At 38.4% G+C, this 23,259-nt stretch overlaps 1 protein-coding gene across 1 annotated transcript in view; it reads right to left on the bottom strand.

Annotated features, from left to right (window-relative positions):
• Window positions 1-9,950: 9,950 nt before the first annotated feature.
• usta (uronyl 2-sulfotransferase a) overlaps window positions 9,951-23,259 on the bottom strand; it is a 113,058-nt gene continuing 99,749 nt past the window's right edge. The window contains exons 6-8 of the mRNA XM_036582301.1: window positions 11,303-11,400; window positions 11,025-11,182; window positions 9,951-10,818 (exon numbers count right to left, since the gene is read on the bottom strand). Of these exons, the coding sequence (XP_036438194.1) occupies window positions 10,523-10,818; window positions 11,025-11,182; window positions 11,303-11,400 (552 nt within the window). The 3' untranslated portion in view covers window positions 9,951-10,522. The remainder of the gene's footprint in view (window positions 10,819-11,024; window positions 11,183-11,302; window positions 11,401-23,259) is intronic.

The raw sequence follows: 23,259 nt of genomic DNA on the forward strand, positions 1-23,259 counted from the left end.
TTCTCTGAAGCATTCGAGTTAAACTAATGCAAGTCATGAGGAAAACTAACAGTGGTCAATCTCATCACACAAATACAAACACGTTCGAAACCCAGCAGATGTTCTCAGGAGTCATGCTACAACACACAAAATATGATATCTGCTGCAAGTCACTCTGTAGAGCCTGAAACAGTCATTTAAAAGTCAGAGGCACTGGGTGAGATTTTGTTGGAGTTTTTCAGACTATATCATATGTGTTTATGTATTAATGTCACACACAAGGCAGTAGCTGAACAGCACTATAACTTCAGTGAACAGAAGATAATCTCACTCAACATGGAGATGAAGGAACGGCAATCCTAATCATTCTTCGCCCGTTTTTAAATAAGAAATCCTCCTAAATTTCCTAAGTTTCTGCATATTTCAATTGTTGAGATGCAAATAAAGTCGTTTGGGCTGGTTTGATGTGAAACATCAAAATAGTAATGAAGATATGAAAATAGTAAAATAGTGATACATCAAAAAAAAAAATTCTGGGCACTATTTTGCCTTACAACGCCCTACATGCAGCCCTCTGCCACAAATGGCTTTTAGAAAATATGACTTAGGCCTAAAACCTTCTCTCAAAACAATTAATAAAACAATGTCTCAGAATTCAGGCTGCATATTTCTAACAGCGCTGGATTTTTTCTTATTAAACAGGTTAAGCATTTTAGTAGTTTGCTAGCTAGCTACCAAAAAATAGCCACTAACATGATTTAATACTCTTTCAATGCACTCACGGTCTTCAGATTCATCTTCAGATTCGCTCAGGGAAGAGCTCTGAAACGGGCGTCACAAAATGTTCTTTCCACATGTTGCTTGCAATTACATGATTCCACCTGAGAGGTCTCCAAATGTCCGAAACTTACTTTAGTTTTAATGTTATGGTACAACTTTACTATCACTTTAAAGTCTGGTTGTTGTAATGTTGGTTGCTTATGTAGTTTCCAGCCAAAAAATGTTCAAAATCACTAAAATGCAACATACTAAGGTCCTTTTACCCATAGTGTGAAATAACAGAGCATTTAAACAATTTACATTAAGTTTTCCGCTGATGTCTTGCCCTCAAAAAACTTGCCTTCAAAAGCAGATAAGTATTTAAGTCATCGTTAGATGGCACTGATGGTCTTTAACCATATGGGTTTATTTTATTACTGCTATAAAGACCCAAAAGCCTTTAATGATTTTTTCAGTATCTCTGTCAAACATCTAAGAAATGCCTGGGCAAATAACCTTGTCTTAATTTCAGTAAAGTATTACTGGCTTTGTATGTATGTCTTGCGGAGCTTGTCAATGTTTTCAAAGCATTTTTAATGTTGTTCATGATAGGGCACTTGATCCTATGCAGTCAGAAAGGCTGCAATTCATGACTCTTCCTCATACACATTTTTAAAACTTGCTTACCTTTATAGGCTATGCTGAACATGTGATGGGCTGTTACTATTGCTATTACAGAACTCTGTACAGTCAGTAATGCAGAGGTGAATTGGAACATCTATGCCGAGTAAGGCGTGAGCCCACATCCGTTACATCAATAATAAACTGAGTACGCTAACTGCTGATGTGGATTGCTATCAATACAGACAGGTGGGACAGCAGCCTCCTCTCAACAAGACTGACTAAAATGTATGCCAGTCAACGTTTGGATAAGTGGATGTGGGGAGAATTTAGGCCTTTTTTTAGCTGCAATATTAATACACTATTTTATTTTATCTGCTTTTCAATCCACCCAAATTTTGTCCAACCGCCAAAGCACTTTTCCTCCACCAAAAACCACCCAATCTGTCAACACTGGTTGTAATTGACAGGCTTATGCTTTTCATTTGAATTCAATTCTTTCTACACTGATATTTTGTAGTGGAAATAAAAATTCTTTTGAATTGTTTTCATTCTTTCTTTCTGTTACTTCATTGCTATACTATACAAATATTACAATACTCCAAGACATTTTCACAATACACAACATATATCACAATATTTCATTTTGGTTGGTTCAGACAAAGAACAACCAGTAGTACCACATATAAAAATCTAAATCTACAATGATATTATTCGAAATTTCATACACTGCACTGCACTAAATCAATCCAATTAAAATAAATCCAATTAACCGGGACTGATTAAGCTCTCTTTGTAATGAAACATACAGTGGATTAGTTGTTTTTCAGTGCTGCCAATATTCACAGTATGCTCAGAAAAGCGTGTTGTGTAGTAATTTATACGGTGGCTGACAAGACCCAACACAAAATAAAAATGACAAACATAATGCAAATTGAGAAAACACATGCAACTTCAGAAATGATGTAAAGAAAGTCACAACATATGAAACATTTAAATTTCACAAAACATTGTGAAATAATTAATTTTACTGTGAATAAACACAGCATTACAAATCTGTAGGAATACATAAAAATACAGGTTTTATACCATAATGTGGAGATGGTATTTTATCTTGTCTGAAGTGCTGTGGTTAAGTCGAATGACTCTTTTAAATAGTTAAAAAAGTCTTTACAATTTTTTAGGCTTTTAAAAAAGTTTTAAAAATGTCTATGAAGTTTAAAAGACTTTTTAAATAATTTTTGATTATTCATAGGTTTGATTATTCATTTTGTAATTTTTTTAAATTATCAAACTATGTCCAAGAAATGCTGTCCATCCTGTCATCTTGGGATAACTGGCCACATCAGTGACACCACAACCTTCATATTGTTTTATCTTCAATGGACAGGTGTCTTACCTGCTGCATGTTCAGGAACAAAATAAAAGTTTATTTCACTTAATTTTTCTCACAATCTCCATACTTAGCTGAGGTCAAGCCTAAACTGGCCATTTATTGTGGTAAAATATGGAGTTAATCAAAATAATTTCAGAATATCAAAATATATCTTTGAAACGAAACAAGGCCATCTCGAACATTTCAACAAGTCTGCAAATGTAGGTCAACCACATGTTAATTAAACGCTAACTTCCGTTAAAATTGTCCACCCTGTCCTGTATATTTTGCCATGACAGAGTGGACATACATGAGACTTTTCTTGATTTTTTATTTTTTTTTTCTTACAAAATAGTCGTTCCAATTGTGGCATTAGTGAAGAAGAAAACACAGAAAACATAGATCTTCAAGCCAAAGCTCTTTTATTGAATAGCTGCAGCAGAAGAAACCCACTGCTCAGATCTACTGAACGGCCAGGACAGCAGGCGGGTCACTTTTAGCCTTACACTTTGACCTTGTGGTAGGCACTAACACTGCACTCCAGAACCCAGCACAATACCACACAAGCAACATTGCTGCACATCTTTACACTAACATTAACAACTTATTCACACATTGAAGTCTCTCACTTACCTGGAGTGGTGTCCCCAAGAGCCAGTGCACATGGCAGCTCTGCATTGTCATGTCTCCTGTACCTCTATGACCGAATGAGCCCGTAGCAGGATGAAAACACTGTTAACTGTTAAACTACTGATGTTAAAAGTGCAAACTGTGTTTGCTAAGTTTTAAGACAGGTTATTTTGATCTCCTGTCACTCATCACACTGTAACAAGGGCACTTAAATAGTTAACATGACCACAACACAGACACATTCAGGCACTCACTCACCCAAAGCCACTCTCTACTGTCAAATATATTCTTAGCTATTTATCATTGACACACTGTTAATGAAACTACTGCCGTTTTTGTAAATGTGAAATGTTCATGTCCTTCTTGTCACATGCTGCTCCAGTCTGTCATGTCCTTGTCCACCCCATCGTTGTCATGTTTTAGTAAAATAAACAAGTAATTCTTTATCGGTCAACAAACTATTATGATTGTTTTATTATACATTACAGTGAGTAATGTAATTTTATTTCAATTTTTGTTCAAAGAAGTTTACTGTTACTGTTGTTTGGGGTCTAAATGGATGTGCGTGGATATGGTGGGGATAAAAAACAATTTTATAATAAAATTCACAGCTCTGAAAGATTTTAAGGGGCCAGAATTACTGTTGAAAAAAAGACACCATATCTCCCTACAATGGCTCTATAGTTTCTAAAATACTTTATATAATTTGTATATGTTGTGTTTGTCCATTATCAAGCATACCGTGCCTTTGGGACCTCATAACTATCAAAATTACTTAAGAATTTAGTTGCTTTGAACATTCATTATAATCATAAGACTACAGACTATCCAGAAAACATCTGTAGTCTTATAATTATAATGAAAATTCAAAGCAATAAAATTCTTAAGTCATAAAATATGAGGTCCCAAAGGCACAGTATGCTGATAATGACCCAGGTATGTATTATATAACTATATAGTTCATGTAGTGTTGTGCATATTGAATAAGCATTTATTGGCACTTTCCTAGTGTAACATATGCTTAGCATTAAATATTTAGCATAAAACACTAATCACATGACGGGTCGAGTGGTATGAGCTTTGTGTTTCTCCCAAAAATGAAATGAAACCTACACCACTAGTTGTGCGTTTAAATGCTGAGACGTTTTGACTTCTGAGTGCCCCCAAGTGTTCAAATATGGCAATCACAAATTGTTGATTCAATTTAATCTCATTTCAAAAAAAATTGTAGTTCCAAATTGCCATGAAACAGAAAAAAACATTTTCCAAGCAGCTGCACTTCTTAAAAGACTTTTATTTTGGAAGCTGTCCCAGACGGATTTCATAACATTTACAATGTTAGCTATTTCCTTTTGCATTTCCATTTAACATTTGAAAGAGTGGTGAATTTAGCTGCTCATCCTTAGATGCCGATATCAGTTTATGCTAGCTGTTAGATGCCCAAAAAAAAAAAACATATTTGCACTCTTTTTTCCTGAGAATTGTGTATGGAATGCATTTTACACAATTAATACTGCATAATAAATTAAACCATAAAAACCATTAAAAGAAAATCCACATTTAAAACAATACAAGACATACACTGAAATACTTGACTGGCAGGATTACATGGCCTATGTTCAATTCCATTGTATCATTGCAGCTTCTCTTTGTCCCCTTAGTTCAAGAGCCTTCTTCAAACCTTGCAGAGCATGTTTGAACTGTGGCAGTTTGTTAGTCATTTGGTATAAAGTATTTAGAGCATTTTTTTCTTTTTAGCAACTCTACAAGCTGACCTCATGAAGAATTCAAAGGAATTATAGGAAGCAATTTTGTTAGACTTACGAAGGACATGGTAAGAAAAGCTACAGTTAGGAGACTTAGGTTGTTGGCAAGTTTTCATGCGAGATCTTCTTCGACCTTATAAGCCTTGAAGCTGCTCTTTTAAACAGTGGGATCAAAACGTAAGACCTATGTTATGCCTTAGAATATCTACTTCATTTCCTTAGATCAGAACGATGAAGACGGCCTAAAGTGGGCCTTCACCAATACAAATGAAATGCACGATCAGTGTTATTGCCAGTAAATGTGCTTCTGGTTCTGCACATTTCAGATATCAAAGTGCAGCAGAAGACGCAGCTGCACTCTTCTGGGTTTCTGATGTCATTCAGACTGCACAATGCATCATCTCAGTTGTCACTGACAGTCACCATGATTGCTAGTTTCATTTGAGCAAAATTTTTGAGCTGTTCCAATAAAAATGTGTGGTGAAAAGTGTACTAAACACACTGGTTTGGAGCTTTTCAAAACATTATTTCACAGTAAAACCCTGACATGATCTGCATCCTCTCTCAGTCCCTACTGAACAGGGTAAAGAAGCTTCTTAAAGCAAATGGAGATTCCCTGGGGTACATGTAGTGCTACCTAAAAAAAAAAAAAAGAATAATTCTCTGGGTTTTAGATATTAAATATCCACACCACATTTTAGACTGACAATAGGTAGTGCCTTGTGTCACAATCTTTATTCTAAATGGCTTTCTTGAATCCATTTCTCAAAAGTAAAAACACTGGTGTTTTGTCAGGGAACTTGCTTAACGGGGGTTTTGAGCAAGATCACTATACACAATTCAACCCATATTACTGCAAGTGTTTGTCTATGGACATTGCATGGCTGTATGCCTGAAGACCCTTATTTAATTATAATTATAATTACATATATAGAACTAGTGATATACCAAAATGAAAATTCCTGGCCGAAGTGAAAATTGAATATACACCTGGCTGAAAAAACGGACTTTTTTTTCATTTAGCTTTTTTTTGTCCTGTAGAGACTTTCATCAGATCAGACTCTGATACAAGACATGGTCAAAAGAAAGCAGACACCTGAATCTCACATCAAACTCAACACAAATTTTTATGGACCTCACTTTGTGCACATGGAATTGTAATGCTGAAACAGGAAAGGGCCTTCTCCAAATTGTCAGTGAATTCTCCTCCAATAAGATCTCCCTTTACTGGAACTAAGGGCCTCATAAGAAAAACAGTCCCAGACGATTATTCCTCCTACACCAAACTTTCCAGTTGGCACTATGCATCTGGGCAGGTGGCAATCTCCATGCATCCCCCAAACCTAGATTTGTCCGTCAGACTGCCAGACGGTAAACTGGATTCATTACTCCAGAGATCACGTTTCCACTGGTGCAGAGTTGGTGGTGGGCTTTGCTACAACTGTTTACACCACTCCAGCTGACACTTTGTCTTGTGTATAGTGATCTTACGCTTGTGTGCAGCTGCTTGGCCGTGGAAACCCAATCTCTGAAGAAGCTGCTGAAACTCAGTGAGTGTTTCAACTGAGAATGTGAGATTTGTCCCATTCTGTGAGCTTGACCTACTTCTTTGTTGCTGAGCTATTGTTGCTTCTAGCAGGGCAGAAATTTGTCAAACTGGCTTGTTGGAAAGGTGGTATCCTACGACAGTTACAATTTCAAAAGTCGCTGAGCTCTTTCATTCAACCCATATTACTGCAAGTGTTTGTCTATGGACACTGCATGGCTGTATGCCTGATTTTATGTACCTGTTAGCAAAAAGAGCAGCTGAACTCACTCATTAGCAAGGGTGTCCTCATTCGTTTGTCCATGTAGTGTATAACTCCTAACTCTGTGATATTTGGCACTTGAAGAACTCCATGAGGACAGGTAAGAGAGTGGCACTGCACGTAAAACACACTTGATGCATTAAAAAAAAAAGGTTGAAGGGGAAAGAGAAATATTTTCATAACACAGATATCCTCATTTGTTTTCCTTAGTGTAGAGGGAGGGTGCTGCATGTGCAGTGTGAGGTTGGTTTGGTTTCAGGCATGGAGTGAATGATAAGATGTAGTGTGATCCTAATTCATCAAAGCTGCATAGAAATGGAACGTTGTACAAACTACTTCACGGCTGATTCACGAAACTTTCTTACACAAAACAAGTGGTGATCTGAGCACAGTTGATGAATCAGCTAGTTAGAGTGTTCAGTCTTGTTCGCAAAGGACTGGGGGGGTTGGGGAGTTGACTGGCCACCTCTGAGCTAGACCCTTATTTACTTATAATTATAATTACATATATAGAACTAGTGATATACCAAAATGAAAATTCCTGGCCGAAGTGAAAACTGAATATACACCTGGCTGAAAAAAATGACTTTTTTTTTAAATTTCCGTTTTATTTATGCTTTTGAATAAATGTACTTAACTCTAAAACTACAAGTTAGTAGAGAAAATACATTTTATTCTTGATAAAATCTGCTTTCAATAGGACAAGACTGAGTCGGCAATAAATAAAAACATTTTACCTATAATTATTTGAAAGTACATAGACTACAGAATGTGCCACTAAATCCAACGTCCTTAACAGCAAAGAACAGTTGGTCATTCAAGGCAATGAATCCCACCATTTTTCAGTCATGCTTTGCACTTTTGCGCTGTCACTTGTGACTTTTTGTGTCATTTCTTAGCTGTGTTAGCAGGAACTTCCCTTTCTGTTTCTGTTGTTTTGTTGCCTTCTGCATATCAAGAGGAGATGTTGTGTTTTCAAATGGTATCAAACCTGTAGCAGACGTGTCAAGCTTCAGTCTTTGCAGGCCAAAACACTGCAGACTTCAGCACACTGCCTCATTAAACACACCTGATTCAGATCATCAGCTAATTAGCAAAGCCTTCATAAACTGAATTCAGAATGTTAGATGAGGGTAACTGCTTAACTCCACAGCACTTTGGCCTGGAAGCTCCCCAGTTTGACATGCCTGCTGTAGCGGGTACTGTATCATCTCTTGATACTCAGAATGAACATTGATTACAAATTGCTTTTCTAATGTCTTGAAGAAACCATGAAATAGTTCCACACAGCTGACTTATTTTTTTCCCCAATGTTTTGCAGCTGCAGCTGTAACTGAATGTGTCTGCAGTGAAAAATTCAGGAAAATAAAGGAAACAGCATTTTTAATTAAATGGTTTGTTTTGATATTTTGACACTGTTATTTCTTCGGCCAAAATCTTTCATCTCTTTTGGCTATAAACTGAACGTTTCGGTGGCCGAAACCTATCTATACAGTCACATCCCCTTTTAACCTCATATAATTCTCGTTTGTGTGAAGCGCCCCCTAATTCATGCAGGTGTGAACCAATCGCAGGACAGCATTCACACTAAAACACTATGCTCAGATTTACACTCGATTAGACCAGATCTGAGGTCGATAGCATAGATTGTCAAAAATGTCTGTGAAACTGGCACACGCTCATTTTACGATTAGATTTGTATGCAACTTTGATAAATAAGGGCTTGTATGTCCAAAAGTATCCAGAGACCTGCTCATCCAACATTTCTTCTGAAATTAAGTGTAATAAGTAACAGCTACCTACTCTTTAGGGAAGACTTGGAACATTGCTCTTAGGACTTGACTGAATTCAGCCACAAGAACATCAGTGAGATCAGGTACTGATGTTGGATGATTAGTTCTGGAGCACAATTTATCCCAAAGATGTTTAGTGGTGCTTCATCACTCCAAGCAGCGCAATTCTACTGCTCCACAGTCAGTGCTGGTTCTTCCTACACAAACAAAATTTCTTCCCCATCGCAGTAATGCTGCTTCATTCAATTTAAACAAAAATAAGTACACAGTGCAGCTTTGACGTGTATGTAAGTTTTCAAAAATATAAAGCTTTCTGTCACTTGCTTGTTGATTACAGAGCTCACAAGAGGACTATGCTAGCTAACTTTCTACCATCCAATGAATGTGAAATGGCCCCAAAACACCCTATGTAGTAAATTATGTAGGTAATGAAATTATTAACTCTAAAATAATACAAAATACGCTAAAACTATTTGTGGTTTAGCCATTGGGTACATAGCTTTCTACAATGAATAATGCATTATTTGTGTGTAGAAGTCATAGTTTCATTACCTACACTGCAAAAAAATGGTATCTTGTCAAGTGAAGTGATCTTAAAACTAGTAAATATGTCTAATATTTTCCATTTTGAGATAAGATCTTATTTCTAGACTATACGATTATTTAGCTTATTTCAAGACGCTGTTTACTTGTTTTTGGTAACTTTATTACGTAAACATATCTCACTATACTGGCAGATAATTTTGCTGGTTTCAAGCACATTTCTTAAAACAAGATAGAATAGAGTGAGGCAATTTTACTTTATAAAATAACTTAAAACAAGTAAAAAAAATGTCCAGAAATAAGGTAAACTGAAATATATGAGACTTTGTTGACTATATTTAAGATAATCTTACATGACAAGACATCATTTTTTGCAGTGTAATAGCGCCTTATATAGAGAGGTGCTGGGTGAGTTTGAACATATTGTACTAGCTGTCTGACAAAGTTAGAAGCTGTAAGTTTACAAACTAAATTTCATGATACAGTAACTGGTTGTTGTCATAAACGATCAGTAAATTTAGCTAACATAGCCATATTTATAAACAGCTTTCTTAAGATGACATCAATGGCACCTCATGAAAACGCAGAAAAGCTTAATTCTAAAGCTTTTTTTTTTTATCAATAACTTATGTGTAAACTGTTATTTTGGTAGAGATGCAGGGTTTAGTTTGTGTTGGGGTGCTGTTTAAGGCCCTGGTGAGGCTAGAATCGGCATTGTCCACAGGTCAGTGCTGGGGAGCTTTATGCACCTGTAGTTGACTCATTGCACATTGCTACCTCAGGTGTACTCTAGAGCATGCCAGTCTACTGGTATGGCTTTTCTTTGTAGATTCTATGGTTATCTGTGCGTAATTTAAACCTGTGTTGGCAATGCCTTAAACAGCTTCCACTCAGCAGGGGTGTCTGTCTTAATCCACTAAGATTCTCTTATCTGTTCTTCTTTCTAGTCTCTTCCCGAAGCTTGATCTATCTCACCCGGCGACTGGAAAAAAAAAAGACAAAATGTTTTCATAAACATCAACAAAGATAAAATCATTTGACATTTTTCATCGGTCTCTTTAAATAGATTTATTCAGGCCCATCCACGCAGTAGGAAGAGCGGACTGTCCTGCCGGGCCATCCCATCGAAAACACGGGTATCACGTGATCACATATACAAACACACACCCAAAGTGCTCTTGGGAATGCTAACTCCTTGTCTCGACCCTGCCTGAAGTCTGCAAGATGCCCAAACGTCCAGAGCAGTGTTCAAGGCTGGACCAACCAGTTGTTGGCATCGTCAAGCCCCTCTTCCACCTCTTCGTCCTCATCCTCCAGCGGGTCCGGGGTCCGGAGGGCGAGCTCACGCAGAAAGGTGGGCTCGTGGGACGAGCTCGGGCGACTCGACTTGAGGCCAATCTTCTTCTTTGTGAGGTGAAACTGGTCCCGCACAAAGTTGTAGAAGTCATACTCGTACTTCATGCGGCGGTAGAGCACTTGCAGGGCCTCCAGGGTGGGCGTGTGCTTTTTCACTGTGCCTGTCAGGTTCCCCACCTTCCAGAAAGCTGCAGACGGCGAACACAAGAGATTAGAGCTGAAAAAACTTATCAGCTACCCCTCACATTGTGTCAAAATGTTGTGAAGAATGGATCAATAGAAACAGTCCAAATCTTTTTTTCCTTGTTCAGTAAGTCACCATTTTAGACATACAAGCTTTTGTTCTGACAGCCATGATATACATCTGTAATTAGTGTATCTGTGGTAGCTGTACCTGGGCTCTTGTAGATGGACAGCACATCGCTGAAGTAGTGAGGTAGCAGTCTCTCCAGCAGGAGCAGCACATCTTCCAGCTCTTCCAGAACCCCCACCAGGAGGAAGTTCTCCAGAACGTTCTGTTTGGCTCTCTCCAGTGCCCACACACCCGGCTCCCTGCCACACAAACACACACACCACTTCACTGTGGTACACTTCACTACAAGACATTGCACATGAGCTTATAAGCTTAACTCTAAAGCTTTAGGCTTTGGTGGCGTGTATGGAGTGCTGTACCTGCACTGAGGATGCTGACCACAGAAATATGGCACTATGTAGAAAATCCGTGGATTTGAACACTCTGGGTAGTTTTCCAGGATACACACATTAATGTCCTACACAGAGAGGGGTGAGAGAGAGAGAGAGAACTATTAAAAAGCATTTAGAGACAAATCTGGACACAAATATCTGACCTTTGAAGCCTGAATGAGGCATAATTAGGTTTTTCATTCACAACATCAACGTCATTTTCAGGCACTAATGTCACGAAATTTGTAGAGAGTAGAACTGTCACTCAGTAACGTCTTTAATGTCTCAACACTACTGGGCGCTCCAAATGGGTTAAGATGGAGCTTTTGAGCAAAATCATAGTTTGTAAATTCTTAAACATTTTTATATAGAAGAGTGCATTCATATCCTGAACACATAATAGCACAAGACATTTTAACACCGCAAACCACTGCGTTGAGCCAATGAGCTGCTCCGGTTGCCAACCAATCAGCACAGCTGCAGTAGTGCTAGCGTCCTACTGCCCTTAACCCCCATTCACCCACATTAATTTAGGACTCGCTCATAGGCACCCGTTGGCATTTTCCAGCCAATTTTTTGATATAACAGGAGAAATAAGAAGTGGCAATGCTCCCCTCAAACTGGCTCTGCTGGTTTCGGGGTGGCACAGTGAAATATACATACTCACAAATACGAGTACCACAACTATAATTTCACAGCCCTGTTGAACATAAAAGCAGCATTTAATTGAATCGCTGATCTGCATATTTTCTCCGCCTTCCTTTGTTGAAACGGAGCGAGTACCTGAATGGCGATTTCACTGTTCAAATACTTGCACCTCCAGTGGTTAACCAAGTACTTGAGTACAACCGTGCAAATCCCTAGCTAACCTACTGCCTAAGTGTTACATGAAACGTAAACTCAAAAATCAGTATGCAAGTTAACTGAACTTCACTGGGCCTGATGTAAATTGTTATTATATTAATAAGATATTATGCTAATAAGACATTATAACGTTTAGCTGCCTGACTAAGTTTTTAGTTTAAAGACAACTAGACCAAATCAAGACGTTTAGAAGAGCTGTATAATAAACTAGTCCATTCATAACCCTGTTTACATGCATTTCACAAAAGCTCCAGTGTGAGAGACAGTGGACCGATTTAAGCATTTACATGTCCAAATCTAACTTGAATAGTCAGGCCAATATCAGTCTGGACCACATGTTTTATCTGGGCCACACTCATGCCTGTCAAACCATGTTGTTTACATAATTACATGTCTTTGTTAGATTAGGAGTCTTATCCAGACTACTAATGAAACACTGATGCGCATGTAAACATTATTTTTGTGTTACCTAGCAATTCTATTCAAGAAAACAAAAGGCAGTCATCATTTCTCGCCAGAAGAGGGCATCAATTACTCACACGGTGAAAACCCAGCTCTAAAATTCTTCAGGAACCTGGTGAAGTGGTCCACAGCGGGCACTGATTGCTATCTTTCAAAAACGCATAAACACGCAACACACAATAACTTCCTGAGAGTGTGTCAACTACCACTGACTCAAACACCTCCAGCCAGACTCAGTCAGAGATTACAGCACAACAACAACTATGACGTACTTGTTCAAAAAACATCTTGTGCCTATGGTTTTGCCTTGCATTTTTAAGGTAACGGGAATTCAACTGATTTTTCAAAACACATAACTGATTCATTTGAGTGGTTTGATGTGGTATATTGTAGAGAAACCTACAGACTTCTCTACAGTGGTGGTGATAAGAACTAGAGGTCACAATGTCTACAGTGCAAATATAGCTATTTTATTTACTATCTAAAACCAGCAGTGAACCTACACTTCTATATTTTATATATAATGTTGATGATGGGAAAAAGATACGTTTTGTTTGGGGACTATTTTGCCCAAAGAACTGCACAGGCCTCTCCACCATGAATGTCTTTTAGAAAATAACTTTTGGAGCACATCTCAAAACAACAATTTACTAACCATTTCATACAATAATTTTCTGTAATTTCACTTTTAGAGGCATTAAATCTTTTTGGTCTGGTTCCTATCACCACTGTGAACAAATCTGTCTCGACAAGTTTCTCTAGAGTCATGCACTTCACATCAGACTATTCTGAATGACTGTTTACATCCTAACCATCCTGTTTATATTTATTTATACAGACATTTTACTCAATTTCAAAAAATCCCTTTAAAGGAATCGTACAGAAAGATTTGTGGATGTGAGGCCCTTTTGTCTTACAGTAAGGAAGCGTATGATATGTTTCTGTTTTTTGAGCTTTTCATTGAATGGAAACTTTCCATAACTATCATATCTAATTCTCCAGGTACCATTGTTCTGCAGACATTAGAGGTTTTTCCATGAATGCATAATTCAAAGTGTCACATGTGAAATGGCTATATATCGGTTTCTTCTAATCGCTGTCAAAATATTTCTACTGGGATAAAATCCCTTTTGTGTTGAACTCTCAAATGCAAAAACTCAACTTGAGGTTGTCATCAAAAAGCCTTATTTGAATAATGGCAGCAGTTCCAATGAGTCCTGATGAATGACCCGAGAATGCTCTGGCTATAGAAAGCACCTACAAAACCTCTACTGGGACAGCCTCCGCCATTACTGAGGTCTGGCACCCACTCGCTCTGTGGTTTCATGCAATGTGCAAAACCTACTCATATTATACAGGTAAAAAAAAAAAGGCATTGAGAGTCGTGAGGAGGTTTAGAGGAATACACACACAGGCTAAACCGTACACGCAGCAGGGAGTTTTGCAGTACTAGACATCTCTATGAAATTCCACACCATTAAGCTGTGTTTTTAACAGGCCCAGCCAGTTAGAAAGAAAATAAAAAGGTAATAGGCTGCTATAAAAACAACGAGCAAAGTCAGTCACTCTTTCCCTCTCTACTTCTCTCTCCTCATCATTTGGCAACAATTTACTAGAACCCTGCAACACAACATACAGTGCTGAAAAAACTTAGCTCCTCTATTTTTGTATATCACACTAAATGGATTCAGATCCTCATACAAAAGATAATATAAGGCAAAGAGAACATGAGGAAACACAAAACACAGTATGCATCTACTCAGGAAAAAAGGAGGAGAAAAAGAACTTGCAAGAAGTTTTTTTTGTCTACGTGGCCCCTTAAATTAATGCTGCGTTCAAGTGAATTCCAACTCATCAGTCGGAATCATGAATCATAAGTCGGAACTCTGAAAAATCAAAGAAAAATCAAAGAAATCGGCCCCTTAACTGGAAATTCCCACTCTGAATGCTGGGAAGTTCAGCGTACAACGTCAAATCAACATTGCTGCTCACACCATTAAGTGTAATAAAGCACTTTTTCTCTATTTATAAAAAAGATTCTATAACACCAGCCAACTGTTTTCAGGCAGTAAATACATCGTGAACAAAAAAGTTATCACTAGCATTAGTTGGCTAGCCTTTTGCTAACAATACCTGCATTCATGGAGGGGTCTGTATTTTTGCACTTTGTAGGTCAAATGTGCAGAGGACGAAAACAACACAATTCTGAGCTCTGACTTCCCGCTTCCAGGCCTAGTCGAATGCAGCATAACAACTGGTTGTGCCACCTTTAGCAGCAACAACTGCAATCAAACACTTCCTATAACTGGAGATCAGTCTTTCACATAACACTGTAGGATTTTTGGCCCACTCTTCTTTGCAGAACTGTTTTAACTAAGCCACACCAGAGGGCTTTCAAGCATAAACTGCCTGTTTAAGGTCCTGACACCTCATCAGAACTTTGACTAGGCCACTCTAAACCTTAATTTTGTTTCTTTTAAGCCATTCAGAGGTGGTTGCTCTTGGGCATCAGATCATTGTCATTCTGCATAACCCAGCTGCGTTTGAGCTTCAGATCACTGATGACCAGATGTTCCTTCTGCAGGAAGATACAAAGCAGAATATATGGTTCTGTCAATTATGGTAAGTTACCCAGGCTCTGAGGCAGCAAAGCATCCCCACACCATCACACTAGTATGTTGACTGTTCGTTCTTATTGTGGAATGCTGTGTTAGCTTTACACCACATTGCTGAAAAGGGTCTGTTTAAGGGATGTTTAGATTCATCAGGGCTGGCAGTTATCAAGCCTGAGGTGTGTCTTATTTAACTGATCCAAACGGTCAACTAAATTGACTGAGGTACTAAGGGGACAACTTTTTTTCCTTAATAAATAAGGTGTGACAAACATGCAAACAATAGAAGCAACTAGGAGGGGATAAATACTTTTTCACAGCACTGTAACCATGCTTTAGGCATGTCACAGCAGACGTCATATCCTGTCATGAGTTGTTATGACAGATTATATTCAGTAACATAGCAGTGTCACATAATTGTCATGACAAATACCATTATGTTTGAAGTTATGATGACTGTTATATAGCAGGGGTCATATGAAGTGTGACTTATTTGCTCTTCTGTTCGCTCTCTTTCTGTTAACTCTCAAAAAACAAGGTCAGATGACGTAAGCTCAATGGCAAAGAGAGAAAAACTAACAAATCTGAAACATGCGGAAGACAAACAGAGGAAAAGGAGGAAAAAGTCAAGGTCTTTCCTTGGTCTTCTACCACCTAAAACCTGCTGCTCTTTTGCCTGCAAAGGATGCCATGATGACATTTGGGGTTAAAAAACACGCAGAACTTGGCCCGTCTCACTTCAGGCAGCAGCGCAGTGAAAGGCGGATGTGCGTTTTCTGGCAGAAGCAGGCAATTTGTCACGTTAACGGCCTTGCCTTTAACCCCCATGCTAGAGAGGTTAAGTAAAGACAGAAAGATCTGAAGGCTCTGGACTGCAGGGCCTCTGCTCGCTTCACGAGCCTCAGGTGAACGCTGGGAGAGCTTGGGTAAGCAAACTTGGTGCCTGCTGGCACACTGGCAAGACTATAAATTAGCAAGGATATCAGAATAATCAATATTGGCAGTTACAACAGTTAGATCACGGCGATTAAATGGCATACAAATTATTGTGATTAACAATTTACTTTTTGGTTCGTTGTATGCAGCTGTTAAAATACAAGACCAAAGTGGCCAAATTAGCTTGTTAGCTATCCTTTCTAGCTTTAAAGTCAAGTTCTACTTATATAATGGCCATTGTCACAAAGCAGCTTTACAGAAATCCACGTCCGAGCCCCAAATAAGCAAACCAAGGGAAACAGAGGCAAGAAAACAAACCCTGAGAAACCGTGATAGGAACCAAGACTCAAAAGAGGAACACACACAAAACATAAGCTTTTATTATTAATATACAATACTGAGTATAGAAAAAAGAACTGGCCTGTCACTGGACACAAGTATTTAGACTAACCAATGACAACCAATGACTACTTTTAGAGTCCTATCAGAGTAACAGATAGTAACGGATCAGTTACTTACTAGTAACAGGGTCAGTGTTACTGTTTCAGTCACTGTTACTGTTACTAACTACTGTCCGATCCTATCAGAGTAACAGATGATGAACAGATCTATGAAAACCAGTGACTTGTTAAAAGCATATACAGTGAAAATGAGTTATGAGTTAAATCCATCAGTGAGTACCGTTCAAAAGCCTGTCATGATGAGGATGAATACTTGAAGAACTCAGAATAGTGTGAGGCAAGTGAAACAATGTCTATGATTAAATAGTCTGAGTCTGGGTGGGCACTGGCATCATCATAAGGGGGAGTGGGGCATGCCGGTGAGCAAGTGACTGCATCAATCACTTTCCTTAGCAGTTCCCAACTCGGCGAGGACACATCAATACTGATATATCGCTACTTCTGATCCTGGTGTTCCTTTTCGGAGAATCAATCCTCTCATGACAGTATTGATACTAAGCAGTAAACTGAATATACATCAGTAGTATTAAAGAAACAGTATTATTATGCAAATAAACGTGTAGGGTAGGAACTACTTTTCCTTCTGCGCTCTCCTGATGTTCTCTCACAGATGCCCTCATGAGACGCACTGAATGCTATATTAAGGAGTTATTTCCCTAAACAGACAAGGTATGTGCTGCTTTATGTGTAACCTTATTTAACACTAATGCCAAGGTTTTCCAATATTATTTTGAATGTCCATATGTGTTCTGCTTTTTACTGTAGATATCAAAAAGAACTTCCCCCTTTTGTGTGTGCAAAGACATTTTTATAACTATCAGTATCAGTATCCGGATATTAGCCATGGAATTACTTGGTTTCAGGTTGAAACTGACCACAGACACAGTTTGAGCTCAAATAAACAAACAAAATAAAAACTACTCACCACTGCCCTCTAAAGGAGTTATAGCACCAGACAAGTTACAACTTTTGTCATTTTTTTGTAAGACCCATGATGTGTCTCAATAAATTTGTCCCCTGCTTTATTTACAAGAATGATTGAAGTGAAATTTGTCATGAGGTAATATGATTATGAAAGTTAAGAACTGTGGAAAATAACAGTGATAAAAATAAATAATTGTAGTGAGGTGTATGTAACAATTTTGACAGGCCTAGAAAACTAAAAAACAGTTTAGTGGTATTGCATTGCTGATTAGATTTCATATACTTCATGACTAATACTTTATGTATTCTGTTGTATGTACTGTATTCTTTGTATTTACTGTTAGCATTTTATGCATTTACTGCATTTGTAAAATTTTACATTTCTCTGTAATGGTGATTCAGGTAGATGATACAATTTCTACATTCAAAATGACCATTTATAGGGTACTCTCTATTCTATTCAAACCCTAACCCCTACATTTCAACATTATTCAGTGTTGTTCTTTACAAGATCTTAATGATTTCTTTTATAGTGACGTTGAAAGATCTAAATTTATCATGAGTTTTATTGGTAAAAAAAAAAAACTTTTAAAAAATGCTGTCCCACATTTTCATATCAATACCAAAACACAAAGAGTTTTAGTCCATGGAAGGAGCCTTATTTTAGCCACACCCCTGCATATTAGAGCAGGAAGTGAGACATGCAGTGTCCCCCTGTCCATCATGGCCACATGGTGAGCAGTTACATCCCACGGTTTTGAAGTAAATGTGTCCCAAAGTCTGAAAATCAGTGTGCAAATTTTAGAACAGTCTCTACCAAAACACATATTCTGCAATTGGATATTTTTTGTGTGTTAAATAAAAACTATTATGATTTTATGTGTTTACAAGTGTTCAAAGCTGTGTCTGCTAGTCTTGTATTGGCTAGAGTTTTTGAGTTCTGCTCAAAATCAACTAAAATTGTCACTACCGAAACATTCACTACTGAAGCATTTGGTAAAGATTTGTATGCATTATTATTGCACATTGCATTTTGTAGTGAATGGAATGTGCAATAATAATGCATACAAATCTTTACTTTATTTCAGCAAAATAAACACATTTGAGGTGTGACTCATTCAAAGCAAAATAAAGTCCTAAAAGTCCTAAACGTGTTTTCAACTCTGACTTTCTACCAATTTGGTAGAAAAATCTATATATTGGCCCTGACTTTGACATATGTGTATGTGAAAAATATCAGATGTCACCATTGTCTCACAGTTGCCATATTGGTGCATCCATACTGTACATACACATTTTTGTTAAAAGAACAGCAGCCTTTGCTCGAACCTAGTGAATGCAAATGAATTCACTATAAACAGCTCTTCCCCAGCTGAACCTCAATGCATGGGAAAGTGCACAATAGATTCTGTATGACCTGGAAAGCTTCCCACATGCCACTTTCTAACTGTAAAAGAATGAGAAGAAGAAGAAAAAAAATGCATTTATTGTTCTGGCTTGACAGCTGAAATTTTGAGAACTTTCTGACCTTCGGGACTTTTCAGCTCTTTACTTTGTTTTTGTAGTTTTGACAAAGCCGTCTGGAGCGAACTTACATTTCTAAATTATTCTTGACAACTGATGTTTTTCCCACTTTAATGTTCTATTATTACACTCAACAAGCATTTTGTGTTGCTTTCTTTTCAAAACTATAATGAAAGCAGTTTTTTAACAGAAGATTGCAGCTCTAAATGCATAAATTTATGGCAGATGTATTACCATTTTTTGCAAGCTGCTCTGGCCATGGTTATAAATTTTACAAATTAAAGTGCGGCAAAGAGTCTCATATATTCTCACAACTTCAATTAAAACTTCTCCAGGGCCACCACATTTTTCTTTCCACATATTTTGGACACACTTAAATATACACACTATTTCAAAGTGACAAGCTTTTTCTTTCTCAGAATAACAGTGCTGCATTTACCGAGAGCAGCATGCATGACACATTTCATTTTCTTTTAAAAGAGCTGACAGCCTTAGCTACAGTCATCAACTTCCCACTCTCACCACTAGCTCCCAAAAGATTCAGTGCTTACCTAACAACTGCTGACGGACATGTCACAAAAGGGTGGCTGACCATGTATAAATGTAACACAGCCAGACATTAAAACCCATGAGCAGTGAAAAGATCTGGCAGCATCTCAGTATTTTTAACATTTAAAGTCTTTATTATTGTTTTATTTATTTTATTCACTAAGTTCAACAGCTATTCTGATTTATTTGCAATATCAAGGTCAAAAGGTCAAAGTGTACACTAATAACTGTACAATTCTAATCCTTCTGAGCCCTCTCCTCAACATTCTACATAATTCTAAAAACTCTGCCCTTCATTTGTGTATCTGCTAAAAGGCCTAAAATGCCTACATAAGGCACGTTTAAGGCTTATCTTAGTTTTGACTGGCCCTGAACTGGCCAAATAATGGCAGTTGTGCTGTGTTTGGGGAAGGGATTCTCCCTCAGCAGCCCCCCTTTCTCAAAATGAAACCCACATAAAATCCACACGATTCATGTAACTGGCATACTCATCATTCAAAACAGCTAATTTTCCCAAAAGACAATGCGTTTGGATGTATGATTATGATCATGAAGGCATTTTCATGATACACAGTATGTATCGTAGGGGTGCGGGAAAAACTCGATTCTTAGATGCATCGCGATGCGGACGTGAACGATTCTGAATCGATTCATTCAACGTCAAAAATCGATGTTCTAAATATTTAATTTATAACGTAATTTTGACGGAACTGGAAGTGGGAAAGTGCAGCGCCCGGACAGTCTGTGACGGCACACAACAAAAACACAACTGGATGAGTGAGAAATCCGACCGGCTCCCTCTGCATTAAAGCCAGGTTAGATCAGGAGTCACAACCCAAATGATAAGAAGAGCCATTTTGCCTTTCAACGAAGTCAGACCACCTTGGGAGCCACAACATTTAATGCCCAGTATGTCTCAGTTTGTGCTGATGTCCTAGTATGGGCTAAAAATATAAACGAGAGCGCAGATTTACTTCGCTCTGTTTTAAGCTTTAGCCGCTTTCCTCCCATCTCCGCCAGAAAACCTTTCTTCAAAACTAGAAGAGTTTCTTGTAAAATGTCTCAGCGTCCGGCTGTTTTACGAGGCTGAAGTCGCTTCTCATTCGCCAGTTTCTCGTTCTAATTTTCCCGTTCCACCTTAAATTCTGCCTTAGGCGCCGAATGTAACTGCTGCACCATTTAAGGTGGAACGGGAAAATACGAAAGAGAAGCGAGTTCATTTTCGCAACTTTTTAGAGAAAGACAGTCTCTCAGCAGATTTAACCAACCGCGCTGCTTATAAATGCGAATAAGTCTCCAAATGTTCGTCTTAATCTGTTTTTTCGTTCGCTACTGGCGAGGCCAGACCTCGGGGCTGTGTGGTCTGCTGTCTGTTCTCAGTCGTTGAGAACCAGGGCTTTCGCGCTATGCTGCACACTGTGGAGCCAAGAAGAAGGACGGCTGTAACGCGCTGCGTGGACACCCATTACCACTGGATCTTATTTCAGGGCAACAGCGCATTTTATCGCAGATGAGTGGCAGCAGCGTCTCTGAATGAGAGCCTTCTAGTTCACTTGCCACATCACTTCCATTTGATTTATTAATAAAAGATATTTTAGATAATTAAAGCAAAGTATTTGTAATGATCCGTAATGCATTTACATTATGGATCATTACAAATACTTTGCTTTAAAACTACCAAGTCCTCAGACAGTAGGAAGATAGAAATCATGCATAGAGAAAAAAGATGCATCGAGATGCATCGATAATCGTTTTATAATCGCATCGCAGCCTCTGAATCGTAATCGAATCGTGAGGTGCCTAAAGATTCCCACCCCTAATGTATCGTGATATTCTGTGTTCTGCAATGGAAAAAATGAAATATTTGTAAAAATAAATAAATAAAATAAAGGGCTGACATAAGATAACATCATAAAGAGCTGATGTCATTATGAACTGATGACACTAATGATGTACTTAAAAAACTGTATTGTAATGTAATTTGTCACAATAACAGTCACATGATCTCCACATTGCCCATCCTTACTCAAACCTGTGTTTATTGACTTTTTCTAAGTCCTTGGCTTGGCTTGGTTTGACTGCAACATGGCTATTTATTGACAATAGGGAGCTGAAGCTTCTGGAGAGGCTTCAAAGCAGGCAGACAGCAGTGGAGGTCCGAGAGAAGCCAAATCCTGCAACAACAGCCACTCTGTACCTGAGCACAGAGTACAGCCCAGGACCACATCAACATCCTCTCAACCCCAACCAAAACCCCAACCCCAACCCCAGGCCCAACCTGATGCCAAAAAGTGTGCTCCAAATGCAGATGGTATAACTCAAGGATGAGCAATGAGCATCCCAGTTGGGCTTCCTTTGACCTTTGACTGTGAAATAGGAAGTCTGTGTTTAAGTGGCAGCAGAGGCCTGAGCGAAAGGGTAGATCGCTAAGAGAAGCAAACAACAACGGAGCGCAAATGTCAACCCAAAAACACCATCGCAGTTACTCCGCAAGTCTGGAAACCAGTAAAACCACAAAACAGATAACAATTATGTTCCAAACTTAACCAAGAGCCAAGAGTTGAAACAAAACAATTAAAACCACGAGAGTTCAGTGAGGACAGTGAGGAACCTGCCAAGGAGAAAGAAAGAGAGGGAGAGGGAGAGAGGGGAGGAGAAGAGGAAGAAGAGGGCGAAAGAGAGGGAGAGGTAATGGGGGTTTAGAGAGAACAGAGAGACAGAAAAAGAGAGAGGGAGGGAGAAAGAGAGGGGGGGGTTGGAGAGAAAAGACAGAGAGAGGAGAGAGAGAGCAACAGTGAGAGAGGAAGGGAGAAAGAAGAAGAGGAAGAGAGAATGAAGAGGGCGAAAGAGAGGGAGAGGTAATGGGGGTTTAGAGAGAACAGAGAGAGAGAGAGACAGAAAAAGAGAGGGAGAAAGAGAGAGAGAGAGAGAGAGATAAAGAGAGGTGAGCAGGACACGTGTAATGATATATACAGGAAATGACACATGGTACTGGCTGGTGTCCTAAGAAGTTCTAAGCCAAAACCTCCCACCCCCGCAGTACTGGACACTCTGGACAATTTCTCCCTCTCTCTCTCCCTCTTACTTTCTCTTCTCTCCCATCTCTCCCGTCTCTCTCTCTCTCTCTCTCTGCGCTTTCTCATCAAGTGTTACATTTTGCTATCTTGCTGTTACATGTACAAAAACTTTTCACTATTTATACTTTTCTAAGTGTCTGCAGGTGATGAATTATGTCACAATACACCTTTCTGAGTATATCCTGCACATTGTGAGTACTTAAAGATAGTGAACTGCATGTTTTATTACAAAGAGCATAATAAGTTACTGTTTAACTAGATTTAGTGCAGTGTTTAATATATTGAATAAAAATCATTGTTCTCATATTTTGATAGTATTTCTCAAATGTAGCTCTACTGGTTCTTTTTTTCCTGTTTTGCTTATCAAACCACAGAAAAAGTAAAAAGATGCATATTGCAAATGTTAAAGTATTGTGAACGTATATTCTTGCCACATCAGCCACCGCTCAACTTCTCCGTGAGTTTGAATGAATTCAGAATTAGTTGGTAAATTTTTTAAGCTTAATTTCATTCTAAACCTGGACTGCTTTACTATT

Source organism: Colossoma macropomum, unplaced genomic scaffold, assembly GCF_904425465.1.
Source record: "Colossoma macropomum unplaced genomic scaffold, Colossoma_macropomum, whole genome shotgun sequence".
NCBI classification, from domain to species: domain Eukaryota; kingdom Metazoa; phylum Chordata; class Actinopteri; order Characiformes; family Serrasalmidae; genus Colossoma; species Colossoma macropomum.